The sequence below is a fragment of the Schistocerca nitens genome, chromosome 2 (assembly GCF_023898315.1).
Source record: "Schistocerca nitens isolate TAMUIC-IGC-003100 chromosome 2, iqSchNite1.1, whole genome shotgun sequence".
Taxonomy (NCBI): domain Eukaryota; kingdom Metazoa; phylum Arthropoda; class Insecta; order Orthoptera; family Acrididae; genus Schistocerca; species Schistocerca nitens.
The window spans coordinates 841,426,229-841,439,794 of NC_064615.1; the positions used below are offsets into that span (position 1 = coordinate 841,426,229).

Here is a 13,566-nt window from a genome sequence, read left to right on the forward strand (position 1 = left end):
GGATCATCAGTTCACAAAAATCGTTGAATCTCTGCTGCAAAACAGACAGTTCTATGTAATGCTGGACGGAAAAAAAGCCGATGGCGTCGACAAAAGAACGGTCTCGCCCAGGGCAGTGTGCTGGCCCCCCCTACTATTTAACCTATACACCAATGATCAACCAACACCGGAACGTACTACCCATTTCTTGTATACCGATGATCTGGCCGTTACAGCGCAAGGAAATACACTCCTGGAAATGGAAAAAAGAACACATTGACACCGGTGTGTCAGACCCACCATACTTGCTCCGGACACTGCGAGAGGGCTGTACAAGCAATGATCACACGCACGGCACAGCGGACACACCAGGAACCGCGGTGTTGGCCGTCGAATGGCGCTAGCTGCGCAGCATTTGTGTACCGCCGCCGTCAGTGTCAGCCAGTTTGCCGTGGCATACGGAGCTCCATCGCAGTCTTTAACACTGGTAGCATGCCGCGACAGCGTGGACGTGAACCGTATGTGCAGTTGACGGACTTTGAGCAAGGGCGTATAGTGGGCATGCGGGAGGCCGGGTGGACGTACCGCCGAATTGCTCAACACGTGGGGCGTGAGGTCTCCACAGTACATCGATGTTGTCGCCAGTGGTCGGCGGAAGATGCACGTGCCCGTCGACCTGGGACCGGACCGCAGCGACGCACGGATGCACGCCAAGACCGTAGGATCCTACGCAGTGCCGTAGGGGACCGCACCGCCACTTCCCAGCAAATTAGGGACACTGTTGCTCCCGGGGTATCGGCGATGACCATTCGCAACCGTCTCCATGAAGCTGGGCTACGGTCCCGCACACCGTTAGGCCGTCTTCCGCTCACGCCCCAACATCGTGCAGCCCGCCTCCAGTGGTGTCGCGACAGGCGTGAATGGAGGGACGAATGGAGACGTGTCGTCTTCAGCGATGAGAGTCGCTTCTGCCTTGGTGCCAATGATGGTCGTATGCGTGTTTGGCGCCGTGCAGGTGAGCGCCACAATCAGGACTGCATACGACCGAGGCACACAGGGCCAACACCCGGCATCATGGTGTGGGGAGCGATCTCCTACACTGGCCGTACACCACTGGTGATCGTCGAGGGGACACTGAATAGTGCACGGTACATCCAAACCGTCATCGAACCCATCGTTCTACCATTCCTAGACCGGCAAGGGAACTTGCTGTTCCAACAGGACAATGCACGTCCGCATGTATCCCGTGCCACCCAACGTGCTCTAGAAGGTGTAAGTCAACTACCCTGGCCAGCAAGATCTCCGGATCTGTCCCCCATTGAGCATGTTTGGGACTGGATGAAGCGTCGTCTCACGCGGTCTGCACGTCCAGCACGAACGCTGGTCCAACTGAGGCGCCAGGTGGAAATGGCATGGCAAGCCGTTCCACAGGACTACATCCAGCATCTCTACGATCGTCTCCATGGGAGAATAGCAGCCTGCATTGCTGCGAAAGGTGGATATACACTGTACTAGTGCCGACATTGTGCATGCTCTGTTGCCTGTGTCTATGTGCCTGTGGTTCTGTCAGTGTGATCATGTGATGTATCTGACCCCAGGAATGTGTCAATAAAGTTTCCCCTTCCTGGGACAATGAATTCACGGTGTTCTTATTTCAATTTCCAGGAGTGTAGCTTCGAGGGAGTAGAAGGGAAATTAGAAAGCTCGCTACACGTATTGTCTGAATACTATAAAGAGAACTCCCTCAAACCAAATCCATCTAAGACACAGGTTAGCGCTTTCCACCTCCGCACAAAACAGGCAAACAGGAAGCTGAACGTCACGTGGAATGGCAACAAATTAGACCATACGGACAAACCAACATACCTTGGTGTCGTGTTGGATAGATCACTGACGTACAGATATCACTGTGAAAAAACCTGCCAAAAAGTTGCTGCCAGGAACAATATTTTAAGAAAACTGACAAATAGTAAATGGGGAGCTAGTCCGACTGTATTACGAACAACTGCTCAAGCACTTGGCTTCTCCACGGCAGAATATGCATGCCCTGTTTGGTCCCGATCCACACATGCCAAAAAAGTCACTACAGTCCTTAATGAAACATGCAGGCTAACAACAGGATGCATGAGACCCACTCCACCTGGGCAAATATACAAAGCAGCTGTATTCTCATCTCCTGAATCCCGAAGAATTGCGCAGGAACATACAGAAAAATCTAAACAGATTTTCGACGAGCGCCATCCGCTGCGTGGTTCTTCATATGGACGTAGCAGACTTAAATCCCGCAAGAGATTCCTCACTAGTGAATTGAACGAGCCTCCGAAGGACTACCCTGCCTCACGAGAAATACCCAGCGGCAGTACATCAAGCTGGAAGATTTGGAGAACACTGAACCGCATCAGAACAGGCGTAGCACCCGTTAAAGCAAACCTAGTCAAATGGGGCTTCAAGGACGAAGGAGACAACAAATGCGACTGTGGTGAAGTTCAAGATATGGAACACCTTCTACAGTGTTCCATCTGCCCCACAAGGTGTACCCTTGACGAACTATGGCTTGAGAAGAGAGAAACATTGGACTTGACCCGACATTGGGCTGCAAGGCTTTGAAACAAATCCCCGGACACGAAAAAGTAAAAGTAAGTACTGGGGCAAGGCCGTTGGCTCCTCGACTCATAAACAAACTTTTTAATTGTAATACTAGTGTCAATGTGTGAAACCGTTAACATAAGTTTATGCCTGTTAATTACAAGATTATGAGAGCATTTTAATTTTGTAAATTTCGTTTATTGGTTATATGAAATATTAAAATCATATTTTTGTTGGTCCTGGAATCCGTTAGATGTGTACCCTGAAATCTATTTATAAAAAATCACCTGCAGAAACATTTTGAAGAGAAGTAGGAACGAATACTGACATATTTAAAATTAATTCTACTTCTAAGGCGAACATCAGCTAATCATTGAACATTCTTGTTAAGTTACACAACCAGCCTCCCTCCCCCCTCCCCCCTCCCCCCCTCTCTCCCACCCTCTTTGTGGTATTCGAACGCGATTTTTCCCGGTGGAATGCGATAGTAACACAGCCGCAGTAAACTTTATGAGCACTGGATAATGCCTATAATAAGCCTACAAACAACATGAAAACTCTAGGGTAATGGTGTACGCGGGAAACAGAGATGCTGAAAGGTTACATGTCTAACGTTAAAGAAGGTGGATGAACTGCACAGACAAAAAAGACTGAACAGAATGAGAGAAACAGTAATAAAAAGAATCAACTGCTGACATTCAAAACTGTAAATCTAGATACAAGAACAAAATTACTGAAAATGTTTGCAGCACAGGTCTGCATGGACGGGAAATGTGGAGAGGAGAAGACAGGAATGAAACGATTGAAAAAATGATTCCATTGAAATGCGGTGTTACAGACGACTGTTGAGGATGTGGCTTGATACAATAGCGTTTAGCAGAATGAACTGCCTATTATTTTCGAGGCATTTCTCTTGCCGGTCTTTCCTTCGTACAGAATAAAGGACAGCCGTTACTCGTGCATACTATGTGATCAAAAGCACTGAGACAGCCCTACATAATGCGAAACTGACCAATAGATGCCCCGAGGTGAGGAACCCGGACACACCAGCATAAAAGGAGGCGGTGAATGTTGTGTCGCCATTGGAGCAGTAACAGTTCGGTGGGTTCGTCAGCAGAGCTCACTATAGTCCGACGAACGATGGTCGTTCGCGCAGTTCGAGACAAGGACGAGGATCTCATTGTTGGCAGTTCCAAGCGACAACTGCGCTACATACATACACATGCTTTGCGCTTGACGAAACAGTGTGTGCTGCAAATTATGACTCTCGCCTGTATATGTAAAATTTGTCGCTAACCTCCAGCCATGACAACACGCAACAAATGAATGAAAATTCGCTACACGATTCGCTACGATCATACTACGCGATTGCACTGCATACAACATTCCCAGCAGAGCGCACAGAACACTGCTGAAAGCCTATTGGCTGTCGGAGAACGCGTGACGTAGGGGCGCAGAACCAGCTTAAACACGACCGCCATCATTCGTGACTCCAACTAATACACTCCTGGAAATTGAAATAAGAACACCGTGAATTCATTGTCCCAGGAAGGGGAAACTTTATTGACACATTCCTGGGGTCAGATACATCACATGATCACACTGACAGAACCACAGGCACATAGACACAGGCAACAGAGCATGCACAATGTCGGCACTAGTACAGTGTATATCCACCTTTCGCAGCAATGCAGGCTGCTATTCTCCCATGGAGACGATCGTAGAGATGCTGGATGTAGTCCTGTGGAACGGCTTGCCATGCCATTTCCACCTGGCGCCTCAGTTGGACCAGCGTTCGTGCTGGACGTGCAGACCGCGTGAGACGACGCTTCATCCAGTCCCAAACATGCTCAATGGGGGACAGATCCGGAGATCTTGCTGGCCAGGGTAGTTGACTTACACCTTCTAGAGCACGTTGGGTGGCACGGGATACATGCGGACGTGCATTGTCCTGTTGGAACAGCAAGTTCCCTTGCCGGTCTAGGAATGGTAGAACGATGGGTTCGATGACGGTTTGGATGTACCGTGCACTATTCAGTGTCCCCTCGACGATCACCAGTGGTGTACGGCCAGTGTTGGAGATCGCTCCCCACACCATGATGCTGGGTGTTGGCCCTGTGTGCCTCGGTCGTACGCAGTCCTGATTGTGGCGCTCACCTGCACGGCGCCAAACACGCATACGACCATCTTTGGCACCAAGGCAGAAGCGACTCTCATCGCTGAAGACGACACGTCTCCATTCGTCCCTCCATTCACGCCTGTCGCGACACCACTGGAGGCGGGCTGCACGATGTTGGGGCGTGAGCGGAAGACGGCCTAACGGTGTGCGGGACCGTAGCCCAGCTTCATGGAGACGGTTGCGAATGGTCATCGCCGATACCCCGGGAGCAACAGTGTCCCTAATTTGCTGGGAAGTGGCGGTGCGGTCCCCTACGGCACTGCGTAGGATCCTACGGTCTTGGCGTGCATCCGTGCGTCGCTGCGGTCCGGTCCCAGGTCGACGGGCACGTGCACCTTCCGCCGACCACTGGCGACAACATCGATGTACTGTGGAGACCTCACGCCCCACGTGTTGAGCAATTCGGCGGTACGTCCACCCGGCCTCCCGCATGCCCACTATACGCCCTCGCTCAAAGTCCGTCAACTGCACATACGGTTCACGTCCACGCTGTCGCGGCATGCTACCAGTGTTAAAGACTGCGATGGAGCTCCGTATGCCACGGCAAACTGGCTGACACTGACGGCGGCGGTGCACAAATGCTGCGCAGCTAGCGCCATTCGTGGGCCAACACCGCGGTTCCTGGTGTGTCCGCTGTGCCGTGCGTGTGATCATTGCTTGTACAGCCCTCTCGCAGTGTCCGGAGCAAGTATGGTGGGTCTGACACACCGATGTCAATGTGTTCTTTTTTCCATTTCCAGGAGTGTAACTTGGTACGAGGGCGAGTCATTGGATTTCACCTGAGTAACAAATCCACTGGGACATTTCAACCCTTCTAAAGCTGCCCTAACAGACCAGGGTGCGATTTGTGCTTTTTCCAGGTGGGGGGGATGTCTTAGGTGCTTAGTAGAATTATATATGTTACTAGCTTGGAACGTGGCGTTACGCATGGTTAAACAGCTATTTATAAATAGATGTTAATGCCGAAACTCACTATTGACGCGTATGCACTATCAGAAAAGCCATCCCTTGTTATATCTTTAAAAGTACATTATAGGTAAAGCTTATTTACAAAATCATCTACATATGGGTACAGTTATACGAAGCGAATTCAAAAAGTAGAGGCACATTTGTGAAAAGTTGTACCTATTCTGGTGATAGAAAACTGAAACGTATTAATAGTAAGACTTATTAAAAACTTTCAGTGTTCGACTCCACAAATTTAAATTATATGTAAAGTTTTACTCCAGTGCGTGGGAAATAAACATCCCAGGTTGGGATGCATAGGAACAAACAAAGCGAAACCAAGAGCAGGCACACGCCATGTATCATCGAGCGCGGCGCAGCATGGTGGTAAAAAAAAAAAAAAATAAAATAAAATAAAAAAAATAAAAAGCATGAACTCAGTGGACTAAATCTCTCTTGTATTTCACAGGGCTACCAGAGCTCCAGCTAGCACAATCATTGTGGGTAGGACGTTAAAAAGAATGGAGTATAATGGTCGAGCAGCTCCTTAGAAGCCAAAGACAATAATGGTAAAATATTGCAACACTAATAAGAGAAGTTGGTAGGCATGAAAGATGATGTGTATTAAAATTTCGTGCCAGTCGCGTGAGAGTGTAGCTAGTACTGACACTATGAGGATGCAAATCAGGTTTGCGTTACATACACATCTCAACGGTTGTGAGCGTTAGCTACGTTTGGGACTGGACGCGATGAGCTGGTATTAATCGAGAATGCATTTAACACGACAAAGGAGCCATTATCAGCGCTTCACTGAGTTTGAACGAGGTCGTGTCATAGGCCTACGAGAAGCTGGATGTCCCTTCTGCGATACTGCAGAAAGACTTGGCAGGAATGTAGCCACTACACATGATTGCTGGCAGCGGTGGTCACGACAATGTACGGTCGCCAGAAGACCGGGCTCCAGACGGCCACGTGGCTCTACCGAGAGGGTAGACCATCCCATTCGGCGTATGGCTCTGGCACATAGTACTTCATCTGAAGCAGCAACTGGAGCAGCTGCTGACACCACAGTGACACAACGAACTCTTACGAATCGGTTGTTTCAAGGACAGCCTGCCCTACAGCAGACATTCACTGTCCCCAAACGACCGCCGTTTTTGAGGGCAAGGTGGAGGAACGTTTTGTTTTCTGATGAAAGCTGGTAGTGCCTCGGTGCCAGTGATGGCCTGTGTTGGTTAGGATGAGGCTCGCTGGGGGCCTCCAACCAACATGTCTGTGTTGTTGACAAATTGGACCTACACCGGGAGGTATGGTCTGGAGTGCGATTTCGCGTGACACCAGTAGCACGCTCGTAGTTATGCCACGCGCCCTGACTGCAAAATAGTTCCAAATTTGATGCTGCCCTTCATGAACAGCATTCCAGGGGGTGTTTTTCCAGCAGGATATTATGTGGCAATCCAATGGTAGGCCATCACTTGCAGTGCCAACTGCAAAGTATGAAAGAGGCGGTGTTACGGTATTTGGATTTTTTTCCGTGGTTAGGGTGTGGTCTCCTTATTGGGCTTAAGAAAACGCTAACTGCGGAAGGATATGAGTACGTTTGACGCAACTGTGTACTGCGCACGGTAGAGGAACAGTTCGGACGCGTTGATTGTATCAGCAGCAATTCATCCTCTTGTAAAGTAATAAAAAATGGTTCAAATGGCTCTGAGCACTATGGGACTTAACTTTTATGGTCATCAGTCCCCTAGAACTTAGAACTACTTAAACCTAACTAACCTAAGGACAGCACACAACACCCAGCCATCACGAGGCAGAGAAAATCCCTGACCCCGCCGGGAATCGAACCCGGGAACCCGGGCGTGGGAAGCGAGAACGCTACCGCACGACCACGAGATGCGGGCCTGTAAAGTAATATCTGTGGGCCAATGGTTTGTGGACAATCATATTCGTGAAATGAAGTTGCCTGCCCAGAGTCCTAAATTGAAACCAATGGAACACTGTTGAGACGCCGCGCGGAGTGGCCGCGCGGTTTGAGGCGCCATGTCACGGACTGCGCGGCCCCTTCCGCCGGAGGTTCGAGTACTCCCTCGGGCATAGGTGAGTACGTTGTTCTTAGCGTAAGTTAGTTTAAGTAGTGTGTAATTCTAGGGACCGACGACCTCAGTAATTCACACGCATCTGACCATTTGAACTGTTGCGATGATTTAGAAAGCCGAGTATGGTTCAGACCCCAGGGCCCAACATCCCTACTTTCTCTTATTTCGGCTCGTGAGAAAGAATGAGCTGCCATTCCTCCTCAGACATTCAGATACCTCATTCAAAGTGTCTCCAGTAGCGTCCAAGCCTTCATAAAGGCGAATGGTAGACACGCCCATATTAATGTCCATTAACGGGCTAGATGTCCGGATACTTTTGAGTAGATAGTGTACACCACACGCGCAAAGTCGAAGATCCGTCTCGCAGTCACTGCTGCATTTTCGTAGTCTGCGGACAACAGTAGTATGATACCCTGTTATAATGATTACATTTTTCCCATTTATGTTAAAACAGTACGGGAGTAATGACTGCAGTTACAGGTAATTATTTATTGGATGTAACGTCGCTCAGCGAACTATGCCCTGCCTCTTCTTTAGTATGTGTAACGTGCCTTTTGATATCATCTTACTATGAATTATGCAATGAAGCTGTCATTTCCAGTAGATCTACATTTGGAAATAGTTGTGATGAAAATTATTTGCGCGCATGTTCATAACACATCACAAGTAACACGATAGGAGAAAGAGTCAGTTGTTGGTGTCATGGTGGCTGTTACGAATCAGGGAGAGAATTGGGCTTAGTGCTTCGCCGGACGAACAGGATAAAAATATACTAAACGTTACCCAGACGATGCAAGACGACAGAGGACATGGAGAAACAGGCAGAAGTAACTCTCGTGCCGAAATCTGAAAACCGTGTATGTCTGGAGGAAACCAGCAGTGGTCAAACTGACTGAAGATGATGACGTGACATTTCATAAGAGACGTATGCGGACAGCTACAAAATATGGCGTCAACAAGGAGACAGCTAGTTGCTTGGTACTCAGCGTGTCACATGAATCCTGTCACGATAGAAAGAATACTTCGAGTGTGTTAGATAGTATTCAGATAGCGAAGAATTTCCCCCAGTCCGTTCCTTACGGGTCATATTAGCCGAAAAGTTAACTGTACGACACTATGAATGGTATCCTTAGATGAGACCCAACTAGAAAAGGATGGAGTCTTTCTCTACATCGTATCAAATTGATTAGCAGATGGCACAGAAATATATTTATTATTTCTGTTGCTTGAAATTTTTATTCCGCGTTTTCTACATTGGTACAGTCACTTCAAGTAGTTCGTGGCATAATTATAATAATTATTATTATTGCTATAGAAGCAGGGAATAACTGAAAAAGTAGGCGCACTGCCATCGAAACAGATAAAATTCTGATCTGCTCTCAAACTACTGCTCTCAAACTATTGTGTCACAGTAGATTCATTAAGGATAAATAAACTGGAATTAGGTTATGCCATTTCAAAGAATGTTGCTCAGTTCTTTCGTGTATTTTACCACCAGGCAAACCGTAAAGCTTATACTGTGGTTGAAGACTGACCATTCAAAGTCTCCGCTGGCGACTGCTCCGAATTCCTGCACACTACCGAAAAGACGGTTAAATTAACCTCACCAAATCATTTAGTAACAGTGTCGACCCTGCGCCGAGCGGGACACAAGCAGAAGCAAAAGAAGACGTACTTATCAGTTATAAGTCTCATTTCACATATTGTGATACAATCCTCCAGGCAAAAAGCAGTCGGCCGAGGGAAATGTGAATGATAAAAGTGGTAAAGGAAGACCAATACAGGCAGTAGGTTCAAATAAGTTGCTACTACACGGATCTGAAAATACTAACACAAGACAGGCTATCGTGATGTGCAGTACCTAACCAGTCTTTGAACTGATCACTCCAAATATTTACTGTCAAGTGGCACTGAAATACGTACGAATGTAGCGAAAATGTATATTTGCGTCATGTGTAAATGGGAAGTATAATACTAATGGCGCTTGCAAGCACGCAAAACGAAAGAGGTAGTCAGATTCTTCTGATTTTTACTTGAACTGTTTGTTTTCTGTTCTTGAAATAGTTTTCTATCGTCTGCAGATACACTGTCGCATGTTGACATTTCCAATAGGCTGCGTCGTAAACGAAGTGGACACCGCGAAAGTACAATTACTTGGCATCAGCTATTTACATGAACACATTTTTTTGTCTGACTCGTTTTTGTAACATGTCACACTAGCAAGAAGGATGTGTGACACTTTATAATAATGTGAAGTATAGCATATTCTTATTGCCTGAGAAAGCATTAGAAAACATACGTTATACGTAGTGAAAATTAGGCGAGCATGATAATAGCACCATTTTCGTTCAATATAAATGTTGCAGTATTTTAGATCATATCAAAATTGTGTATGTCGTTTTCTGTCATACGATATTTGATAAAAAAAATGACCCCTCGTTGTTCTACGATGGGTTACTGGTAGTAACGTTTATAATTCTGGACAAAATAGTTATTGCCATTATTTTCTGAACATATTCATCTAATTTTAAATATTAACATCGCCACTGTAGGAAATAAACGGGGAATAAAAAATTGCTTCTAGAATTATCTCCGGAGTAGACAGACACTGTGTATCAAAAAATGGTTCAAATGGCTCCGCGCACTATGCGAAACTTCTGAGGTCATCAGTCTCCCTAGAACTCAGAACTAATTAAACCTAACTAACCTAAATACATCACACACATCCATGACCGAGGCAGGATTCGAACCTGCGACCGTAGCGGTCGCTCGGTTCCAGACTGTAGCGCCTAGAACCGCACGGCCACTTTGGCCGGCACTGTGTATGAACGCAGAGCTGTTACTGTAAAATGAAGAGAACGTAATTTGTAATTTGATCTTGTGGACATGGAACGCTGACACGCAGTGATGCCCACAGAAAGAAGAGAAAATTCCCCCCTCCCCCCACCCCTCACACACAAACATACACAAAAACACACAGACATACAGAGATTAAGCAAATGGTGAATATTTATTGGAGTTAGCCTCGTGATCAGTTCGGTAACTCTGAAATGTCTGCCGTTAGTACTGATGCCAGTGCGTCTACAAGGATTGCAAACATTTTTATCATTTTGTTAAAATAGTCACAGTAGTAATTTTACACATATTTCAGAACAATATTGTTCTTTCACAAGCTATAAATAGTTACTCGCAAAACTATAGAATGTGCGTCTGCTCATCTGTGTGAGGTAAACAGACATGATTTATACGGAGATTTCATTAACTTTTTTCATTGAAACATGAAGAACCAATTGTGCGTTAATACTACAACGTGTTACCGAAAATAGCAATACAGAAAATTGATCTAGCATGCTCTAATAGAGTAACATTCTGACATAAATAGCCCATTAACAGTATAATTGTCAGGGGGTGACATTACAGTTTATGACATCGCAAAACACATCCAAGCATCGAGGGGACTGCCAGAGAAAATAGAAATTTTTCGTTGAATCTAGTATTAAAATAAAGAGGAAAACTTAGACTTTGCACCGTGCAAACGAGAATAAGTACGGAATCCCATGGTAGTGAAAAATATTGCACCATATTTTTTAGCTAATATAAAGACGCTAGGAAAACAAACATTATACTACGTCGCAAAGTTGGCACACCTGCTTCTAGTGTATTTTCTATCAGTGCAAGTATTTGCGAGAGCTTTACTTTTGACCATCGAAAAGTATGGTGTTGGCAGTCGGTGATTTTTTATTCAACTTACATTGGGTATTATGTGATTCTAGAAATAATTCCCATAGTTAAGAACTCCTTTTTATCACATTGTGACATCTTAAATGTGTCTTTTGGATTTTGTGAGTTGTCATAAAGTAATAAAATAGCACTTGATACCGAGAATTATTTCCCGAAATGCATCATGCACAAGATAAATAGAGCGAATAAAACGAGACTGCTGGAAAAAAATTATGTTTCGATGCTAAAAACGAAACCATTAAACAGTCACAGGATTCCAAAGACAATTTACAATGGAAAAAAAATGCACATATTACACTCAACACATCTATCAATTAAAGAACACTATTTTGTATCACTACATACGCCACAGATTCTTTTTTTCCGCCACTGAGATCAGGTGGTGAAAAATTGTTCAAATGGCTCTGAGCACTATGGGACTTAACTTTTGATGTCATCAGTCCCCTAGAACTTAGAACTACTTAAACCTAACTAACCTAAGGACATCACACACATCCATGCCCGAGGCAGGATTCGAAGCTGCGACCGTAGTGGTCGCGCGGTTCCAGACTGTAGCGCCTAGAACCGCTCGGCCACCTCGTCCGGCTCATGTGGTGAAGTTCGGCGGAAGTTCTCCGCCTGACCTCATCAGGGGGAAAAAGCCCGTACCTGTGCCGGATATTGTCATACAAAATAGTGTTCAAGTAATCAATGTTCATATGATACTGAAACAAACGGATCGTGTTAAATAAAGGAGATACTGCTACTATGCTACTAAACGTGAATGAGGCACGAAACTGTGTTGTTTTTAAAGTTCATAAGACAGTCTCGTTCTTTATAAAATGGATAAATCATCACTTTTGTTCGTCCCCATCACATCTTCGAGACATAAGTGATGATAACCACGTAAGCGATTTTTTTGGGCTATTTTCGATGCAGTGTATTCCGAATGTCACCACAAGACATCGAGCTTACTGACGCCGCTAGAATTACCCGCCCCTTAGCGCAGAGAGTGCTCCAGGGCCGCTAGATTTTTTATTCGTTTTGTTGTCCGGGCGTAACGGATAGGCGAGGCAGGTAATAAACGGAGCGGTCGGTTTACCTGCCTGACGGCGGCGGCCGCCGCTCGCAGCAGCAGAGCCGCGTCGACGCCGGCGCTGCGCCGCTGCCGCTGCCAGCACTGCTGCTCGCTGCCCCTGCACATGGCGGACGGCCCGTTGTGCGGCGCAAGGTTGGCGCGCCTGCTCGCTTTATAGAGGTCGCGTGCTGCGCGCGTGAGTCGGCGCAAGCGCAGTGGCGTGTGCGAGGCAGCAGCAGCGGCGGCGGCGGCGGTGGCGTTGGCGGCGGCAGGCGGCGGCAGGTGTGCCGCGGCGGAGGCCCGGACCGTGGGAAGGCCGGCGCGCCGCGTTCCCAGGCAGGGCCGCCACCTGCCGCACGCGACACGCGCCCTGCCCCCGCCCCGCCCCGCCCCGAGACATGCTGGCCAGCTTCCGCCACAAGCCAAACCCCTCTGCCCGCGGCGCTGATTGACACGCGCGGCACGAGGATGACCTGCCACTACCCCACAGCTTACCACGCGTGCTCAGAATACTCTTACATTCGTGCTCCAAATGCCACCTTAAGCTTACCTTCGTGAAGGACCACAGTCATATAATATTTTTTGCGAGAAATTCCCGCCATGTTAATTGTATATTTATTTTACACAATCATGACTTCGGTTTAATAGCCATTCTCAAATGCATGTTGAAATGTTGGGTCTGACCTGTTCGTGACAAGTCATCGTTGAAAAAACGTATTTCCAGTCTTATAGAAAACAGATACAAATCGTAGGTAAATAATATGGCTGACAATGTTCATCAGTGGTTCCCAATATTTCTGAGACCATTACCCCCTGAGTGCCATCAGACATTAGCTAGTACTCCCCCCTTCTCCCCCCTCCCCCCCCCCCCCGTCCCTACCAACTTGCCCCACCCACATTACCTCCTACTTAAGCTTCACAAGCTGCGACATTGTCGCGAAAGGAACAGTGACCCGCAAATGTGGAATAAATTTCTTTTT

General features: G+C 46.9%; 1 protein-coding gene across 1 annotated transcript in view; it reads right to left on the minus strand.

Annotated features, from left to right (window-relative positions):
* The window catches only part of LOC126237113 (uncharacterized), a 28,388-nt gene extending 15,669 nt beyond the window's left edge, over positions 1-12,719 (minus strand). The window contains exon 1 of the mRNA XM_049946926.1: positions 12,611-12,719. Within this exon, the coding sequence (XP_049802883.1) occupies positions 12,611-12,712 (102 nt within the window). The 5' untranslated portion in view covers positions 12,713-12,719. The remainder of the gene's footprint in view (positions 1-12,610) is intronic.
* Positions 12,720-13,566: the final 847 nt, after the last annotated feature.